At 31.5% G+C, this 8,556-nt stretch overlaps 1 protein-coding gene across 2 annotated transcripts; it reads left to right on the top strand.

The window, feature by feature from the left end:
- Nucleotides 1–1,944: 1,944 nt before the first annotated feature.
- Nucleotides 1,945–7,469, top strand: LOC114271948 (NAC domain-containing protein 7). Of its 2 annotated transcripts, XM_028213614.2 has the most exons (5): nt 1,955–2,620; nt 3,557–3,606; nt 4,758–4,941; nt 5,478–5,749; nt 6,512–7,469. In XM_028213614.2, the coding sequence occupies exons 3-5, from the start codon at nt 4,782–4,784 to the stop codon at nt 7,148–7,150; spliced, it is 1,071 nt and encodes a 356-aa protein (XP_028069415.1). In that variant the 5' UTR covers nt 1,955–2,620; nt 3,557–3,606; nt 4,758–4,781; the 3' UTR covers nt 7,151–7,469. The 2 variants fall into 2 exon arrangements, with proteins under 2 accessions (XP_028069414.1, XP_028069415.1); XM_028213613.2 differs by lacking the exon at nt 3,557–3,606 and having other exon boundaries at nt 1,945–2,620.
- Nucleotides 7,470–8,556: the final 1,087 nt, after the last annotated feature.

The following is an 8,556-nucleotide window of genomic DNA, read 5'->3' as shown; positions in this document are numbered from 1 at the left end:
GTGACCATCTCAACCTCAATATTCTATCTTGGCTAGCGGAGGTAGGGTCTTCAAATTCCAAGTTAAAAGTTGCGGACTTGCTTTGGCAAGCTAGCAAAAAAAACTAGCTTTTAGCTTTTTTAACCAAAAAAACTAGTTTTTTTACTCAAGTTACTACCCAAAAAGCAAGCCTTTTTTGCTAAAAAAATCAAAAGCCAACTTTTTACCAATTTTCGAAAACACCACAATGAAATTTTGAATGAGTTTGGTGACGACTTCAATATAATTTTTTTGATTTGATTATTTCAGAATTTGTAGGCTGTGTTTGATTCCAAAAACAAAATTTTCAAATCACTTTTCAAAATTCATAACTAAACACACAACTTAAAACTCAATTTAAATCTTTTTTCAAAATTTAAAACTAAACTCTTTTCAAAACTCTATCTTAAAAGAAAAAATTCAAAAAAATATTTTTTATTTTTTTAAAAAATTATTTTTAGAATCATGATTTTAGTGTGAAGTCATATTTTGAGTTATGAGTTTTGAATTGAGTTTTGAAAAGAGAAAATTTGTTTGGTTATGAGTTTTGAAAAGAGTTTTAAGTTATATTTTGAATTTTTTTGAATTTTTTTTAAATATTTAAAAATTTTCTTAATTTTATTTTTTGGGTAAATATTTTATATTTTAAATTTTTATTTATTTATTTTAATGTGCACTATATTTCATACATCTGTTGTATTTTTTTAATATTAAAAAATTTTAAAAATTTTATTTTATTTTATAAATATATTTTAAAATATTTTTAAAATTTTTTGTTGTAGAGTTTTAAATGTGGAGTTTCGAATTATGTATTTGATAATGAGTTTTGAAAATAATTTTTGAATTGAGTTTTGAGTTATGTGTTTGGTTTCGATTTGAGTGTGAAATTGTGTTTTTAGTTTAAAATATTAAAATTTAAAATTAAAATATTTACAAAATAAAATAAAATGTTTAAAATAAAAAAATTAAAATATTTAAATAAAAATTATATATTTTAATTAAAAAAAATTTCTTAAATATTTTTTAATATTAAAAAGATAAATCCACAAAATTCAAAATACAACTCTAAACTTTTTTTAAAATTCAAAATTCAAAAACTGTTTCCAAAATTCCTTTCAAAACTTATAACCAAACAAATTTTCTCGTTTCAAACTCAACTCACAATTTCATATTCAAATTACAACTCCAAAAAAAGAATCATAATTCCAAAACTAAACTAAATACAACCTTAATTTGTTGACGTAATAATCCTTACTGTGTGGATGTTTGTTTCCGTCCTTTTGTGAGAGCATTTTCTAATCCTCTATGGAGGTTTCGATCCTTTTTTCTATGAAAGTTTTTATGTATTTTTGAATTCTTATGATACCATTATTGTAAATTAATCCAATCTTTATCAATTTTATAACTAAATCTAAAGCATGCTTTTGTCTTTTCTATTTTTTAAATTCTAATCCTAATTTCAATCCATCAGCGACTACCCACAACTATGCGATTAAAAAAAACAATGTAAATTGATGTGACATGAGGCAAGCGAATCAAAACTCCTCTCAAAGGAAAATTGAGAGAATTTTTATGAAAAATAATATATAAATTTACATTTTACACTTATTTTCTAAATCTAACAAGGTATAAAAAAATAAGTTTAGTTAACAATTAAAAAATATATAAAAAAATTATTTTAAATATTATAATAAATTATGATATCATTAAATTTATAAATAAAATAAAAAATTTAAACTTGTATTTACCCGTTTCACATTTGTTTCTATTCACACCATTGAATGCAATTCGATTTAGACCCTAAAATATCAACCGAGATCGAGATGTATAAAAAAAGGAACAATAATAATTAATTAAAAGAAAACATTCTTTTTGGTCGGGTGGGGCCTTTAAAAAGGTCCAAGTGATCTATGCCGTCGGATTGCTGACGAACACCGTTTGGTTCTCTCTTTCACTGGCCATCTCTCTCTCTCTCTCTCAAAACACTCTCCGGCAAGCTCTGAGAGGAGAAACAACATTAAATAGTATTACAGATTCAGTTTCTGGTCTCTATCAGTTTCTGGTGGGAAGGTGGTCGAAGTTCACCGCCACCATTTTCCTCCTCCCCCCCTTTTTTCCCGCAAATCTTTCCCAGTAATCCAGCTCCCACTCAATTAGATTACCTCATAATGTACAGATATTGATATATATGTAATTGAGAGAGAGAGAGAGAGAGAGAGAGAGAGGGAGGGTATAGTTTTGGCATGAGATGAGATAATTAGCTCATTCATTTTTCTTTGCTTCTTGTTTTCTATTCCTCAAACCTTTTCTTTTCTTTTCATTCCCTTTTCTTGCTTTTAAGATCTGATCTTTCTTTCTTGACAACCACAAGACTGTGTGTTTTTCTGAGAGTACAAAAACAGTTTCTGGGCTTTTAGTTCAATTCCCGAGGTGAACTTTTTTGTCTTCCAACTGTTTGGCTTCCTTTTTTGTCTGGTTCAGTGGGCTTAAAAGTTACAAAAGAGATAGCTTCAAAAAGTTTCCTAATCTCTTCACTGATTGATGTAAATAAGCTTGTCTCCAAACAGATCTGACCAACAAGTTTCACTTGGATTTGGATAGGGTACGTATACTGTAGATGATTATCAAAGCTTTGTGTTAATTATCTTCTTCTTCTTCTTCTTGTTTCTGGGTTGGTTTTACTTTTTCATTTATCATAATTCCCACATGTTTGTGAGTTCTTGGTGTTTAAAAAGAATCAACTACAGTTTTTAAGGATATTTTGGTTGCAATTACAATATTTTTCTCAAGAAGATTAACTATGGATGACTTCGACATATGGAATGGTTGAATCATCTAAGGGTTTTAATCTTCCTTTTCTGGTTTTATAGATTTGTATATCATCCATTTCTGTAACTTTATGAACCATTGCAAATTATTTTTTCATGTCCAAGATGGGTTCTTGATTGTTCATTTTCTATGTTCATTTCTCTCAAAGGAAGCCTAATATTCTTTGTTTTAAATTATCAATCATGTAAACTATGTTGTAGTGAGAAAAATAAGTCTGATTCTCAATTATATTTTCTTCTTGTTCTTCTTTAACTCTCATAGATATATAGCTTTTCTCTTGATTTTGAGTCTTCTAGTCAGATCTCACACACATTAAATGTTAATGAATTTCATTTTTTTAATAAAGAACATATTAAGAATAAAATACCTAGAAAAAGCAAATAGGATTGTTTGATTTTCAGTGATTTGAAACCATCAAGGCTAAGTGCCAAATTGCTGAAAACAATTTAAACTGTATGCCCTTGTCCTTGTTTATGGATGCTATACTTATTTAGTATAACTATGAAAGGTTTCAATGGATCAACCGCAAGAGCTATTGAAGATATACATACGATGAGCCATAAGTTTCATATTTCCCTGATTTGTTTTTGTATTTTTGAGTGCTCGATCTTTGAATGTCGAAAAGTAAAGTTATTGAATTTTGATTACGCATTCTTAACTATCATTCACTTTTATGAGTGGAGAAATTCAACACCTTTTTGTTTACCAGTTTCATGCCTCAAGCAAAAGCAAACTTGAGTAGTTCCATCAGCTCATCCAGTATCTCTCTCTCTCTCTCTCTCTCTCTCTCTATATATATATATATATACACACACACACACACACACACACACACGCACACGAGTGACGAGTTAACTTTTCTTAAATTTGTTCTTTGGCTTTCAAAATGTACTGATTTTCTAGTAAAGTATATAATCCAACACCATCAGAATTTTGATTGTTGAAAAATATTGAAATTGAGTAAATTTTCATTATTTGCATGATATATCATGAATTGAAACCATTGCCAAGCTTGAATGTCTCTTTAGAGATGTAAGTAGATTGAACTATTGTAGTTAATTTGTTAAACAGCCTCCTTAATTAACCCTTCTTTGACCTTTGTTACATATATTTAGGCTTAGGTTTAGGCTTATTTTTAGGCATAATGTTTGTATGTACTACGTGTCGTAATCCCTATATATTACATTGCTGTTTACTAGATTTAAATGCATGAAGCTGACTCTTTTCGTGATTTAAGGCATATTGTCGTCCAACATTATATAAACAAATTTTATTTTCTTGATAGCAAGTTACACTAGGCTACGATAGTAGTCCATCTCTATATTTAAACTTTGAAAACTGTGTGTCTCAATATGAAACACTAAATTGACGAAAGAAAATTCACATGAACAAAGTAAAATATTCACTTCCTTACGAGTGATGTTGCACGTGAATATATGTGCATATAAACAAACACGTTATTTATTATAACTTAGTTTCATAATAACATTCAAATCCCAATTCACTGCAAATTAAGAAAATTGGTCTTTTATGTCATCACATGAATAACTTGGTTGGTTGTTTTATCTCAGTTGCTCTGGTCTGTTCTTTTTTCGTTGGTCTCTCACTAACTTTGGAGTGCTAGCAATTGATAGTTGCTCTGGTCTGTTCTTTTTTCGTTGGTCTCTCACTAACTTTGGGGTGCTAGCAATTGATAGGATGAACTTTGTGGTGCCAACCTAGTTGGGATCATTTAGTTCATTGTGATACTTTTGCACCTCCATTTCCTTTATTAATGTAATTTGTCTTGTACCTTGTACTTGTTTATTCCATCAATAAAGTTTCTTTTTTTACCGATCAAAAAACAAAAAAAAAATGTCATTACATGCGATATTTCAAATGGCTGATAAGAAGTTCAACTGAAAATGCAGGTTTTTAATTGCACTTGGGAGAGTATGAATACTTTTTCGCATGTCCCTCCAGGCTTTAGATTCCATCCCACGGATGAAGAACTTGTCGATTACTACCTTAGAAAAAAAGTTGCTTCAAGAAGAATTGATCTAGATGTCATTAAAGAAGTTGATCTTTACAAAATTGAGCCATGGGATCTTCAAGGTAGCATTTATTTTTCAGATTGAGACCCTTTGTCCCAAATCTGTCTTTTTGTTTTGAAATACTCACAACCGTTGCACATTTCAATTTTTTTATAACTTGGTATTTTCATATAATTCAGCCTTGGTTTGGTTTTTGAGTTCGGACTAAATAAGCACATAAGGACAAAAAAAAGCTAAAAAATCACAAAAAGACAAAACACTTAACTTTTAATGCAAAATTACCAAATTGACCCATATACAAACAAAAAGTCAAAAAAGCATCATATCAAGTGGAGGGCAATTTTGTCATTCTAATGCACAAAAGTCAAAAAAGCCAAATAAGAAAACCAAACGAACAAAAAAATCTCAAGCTAAAAAAGTCAAAAAGCCAAGTTTGCTATGGAAGTAGAACGATTTAGACAAAGGATCCTCCATGTATATGGATACAAACATTTATACATATACATATTATTCTTTTAGCAATCTCAAGATATCATGACTCATCATATTGGCTTCTCATTTCTTCATTTTCCCTTTCTTCTCAATGAGCATGAACAGAACTTTGCAAGATTGGCACTGAGGAACAGAGTGACTGGTATTTCTTCAGCCATAAAGACAAGAAATATCCAACTGGAACTCGCACCAATAGAGCTACGAAAGCGGGATTTTGGAAGGCTACAGGAAGAGACAAGGCGATATATGCTAAGCATAGCTTGGTTGGCATGAGAAAGACCTTGGTGTTTTATAAAGGTAGAGCACCAAATGGACAAAAGTCAGACTGGATCATGCATGAGTATAGGCTAGAAACAAATGAAATTGGGACTTCTCAGGCAAGTACTAACTATGTGTACTTTGCTTAATATATTGCTTGGCCTATTAAAGCATAAAATCTCTCTTGACAAACACTCATTTTTGACTGCCCTAAATGTGCATACATGCTGTACAATCTTGTCCTACATTTTATTTGTCCGTAGTTAATGTTTATACTATTTTTGATTTATCAAGTCATGCATGTATTGCTACACAATTTCACATACAGCAGTCTTTTGATCAAGTAAAAAAAAAAAAATAGAATAAAGGGAAAATCACTACTTAGCTTTTCATTGAATGAAGATTGCATTAAAAGTGTCATGAAGTGTTTATTGTCCATCTTTCCAATTTGGTTGAGTTATGTAGAAAAAAGAGTTACTATATATTAGTGACAAACAATGATTTGCATCTTTAAAATTTTCATTAGCTTGTTATTAGCAATCAAATCAATGGGTTCTCTTCATCTTTACGGTGTGTTTAGTTAGGAGATTTTAGAAGGGATTTGGAAAAAAAAAGGAAAAATATGTGTGAAACTAGGTAAAATATAAGTATGCTTTATTCATATTTCACCTACCTTTTCTATTTCCCTTCCCAAATTTCTCTTCAAATCCCCCAACCAAACACAGTATTAGAGATTGCTACTGTGAAATGTATACTCCACTAATATGTTTATTACTTCTTGCTTTAGTGCATTTTTATCATGTGCTAATATGATTCAGTAAAACACTTGTCTTGATGAGAACATATAGTTATGCCTAATGATATTGCGGCGATTCAAACAGGAAGAAGGATGGGTTGTCTGTAGGGTCTTCAAGAAGCGAATGGCCACAACTCGCAAAATGGGTGAGCATGAGTCACCATGTTGGTATGATGATCAAGTCTCATTCATGCCTGATTTTGAATCACCAAGGCAGATATCTCAGTCTTATACTTCATACCATCACCATTATTCCTTCAAGCAAGAGCATGAATTGCAGTACAACAATATGCCTCATGACCCCTTCCTCCAGCTTCCTCATTTAGAAAGTCCAAAAATTTCGCAGCCTACTGTCACTGAAAGCTGCAACTCAGTGGTGCCGTATGGTCTCAATAGGAACAATGGAAGCTCTTTGCAGTTATCAACACCCGCACAAGAAGAACCATTGCAGCAAAGCAATCAGCAAAATATGAACTTATTTTACAGTAACAATGAGCAAGCAGCAGTGGATCAATTGACCGATTGGCGAGTACTTGATAAATTTGTTGCGTCTCAACTCAGCCACGAAGATTCGTCTAAGGATCATAATTACTCAAACAAAGCTTCATTTCAAGTGGGTGGAGTTGAACACATGAACATGCTAGTCAATGATTCCAAGAGCCAAGATGTCGTTTCAGATTTTGCGTCAGTATCCACCTCTACTTGCCCAATTGATCTGTGGTAATAAAGCATACTTTAGCAGTACTATCTAGAAAAAAAATATATATACATATATATATATATATATATGACAGAAGGGGTATTGATACAGGTTGCTGTACATAATGAAACAAAAATGGTATTGTTTTAGGTGATGGATTTGTGCTACCCCTTGTGCTGAGAAATACTAGGGAGCTACTTAAACCAAGATGCCTATATGCCTATATATTACAAACAAACAACTGTATTTAGTTGTTATGTATGGCCAGGTGCCACTGGACTGAGTGTTGGATGTATTTTTCCTTTCTACAGTTTATTATAATATTTAAGAGTATATTGAAGAACCCTCGTCTATTTAAATTATTGTATTATACTTCTATAGCTGAACATATCATTTATAACAAGTCCTTACTATTTTATTTTATTTTATTTTATCTTTTGTTGCTTATTGTTTACCATGAATTATACAATTTTTTTTTTTTTTTTTATCAGCAAAGAAATAATTATATTGATGCAAAAGAAATTAATACAACAATATAAGAAGAAAGAAGGATGAGTGCAAAAAACATTATAGCGAACCAAATCAATCTCAACTAGGTTGATATCAATAAGATCGCCCAATCATATGCTAGCATACCATCAAAATTGGTGAAAAACCAACCACAAACACCCAAAAAAACATCAACACCCAGGTAGAGCAACCCAAAACTAAAACAACCCAACCAATCCAAACTATCAAACATGAAAACAAAACAGGACACCACAAAGAAAATGGCAACAGCCAAATTGAAATCATCACCACCACAGAGTAAAGCATCGACCACCAGCATTGATCACCCACAGACCAAACTGAGATGAAATAATCATCAGAGAAAATCAGCAGCATTTTTTTTTTTTTTGGATCAACAAAAAGAAACTTTATTGATGAAGAAAGCAATACATGCGAAAATCAGCAGCATTGATCACCCACAGACCCAAGCATCGATCACCACCACAAAGTAATTATCCTAATCTCCTAATCAACACCCAAATCAGTATACATTCAATAGCACATATATCATCAATCTGAGAAGAGTTACTGCCCCCACAGTTTAGCCACAAACCAAAAGCATCACCCAAGAACCAACATAGATCAACACCACACCAGACCAAGAGAATCATGCACAACCCAAACAAGATATTCACAACCTGGAATTAACAGAGCCTAACAAGCTAAAGCTGACATCTAATCTGCTGAATATTATTAACAATTTCATGCACAGTGTAGAAACAACCTGAAAAATGAACTTTTACCCAAACAGCAATTCTAAACTTAATCATGTCACAGACTTCCTCCAGATGCACTTGCTTACCATTGAACACCACCTCGTTCCTAAGTTTCCATAATGACCACATTACAGCCAGTGGAATAGTCCGCCAAATCGAATTTGT

This window comes from Camellia sinensis, chromosome 13 (assembly GCF_055761805.1).
Source record: "Camellia sinensis isolate YWXY chromosome 13, ASM5576180v1, whole genome shotgun sequence".
In the NCBI taxonomy this organism is placed as follows: domain Eukaryota; kingdom Viridiplantae; phylum Streptophyta; class Magnoliopsida; order Ericales; family Theaceae; genus Camellia; species Camellia sinensis.
Note: the sequence above shows the minus strand (reverse complement) of the source record. Positions and strands in the feature narration are given on the sequence as shown.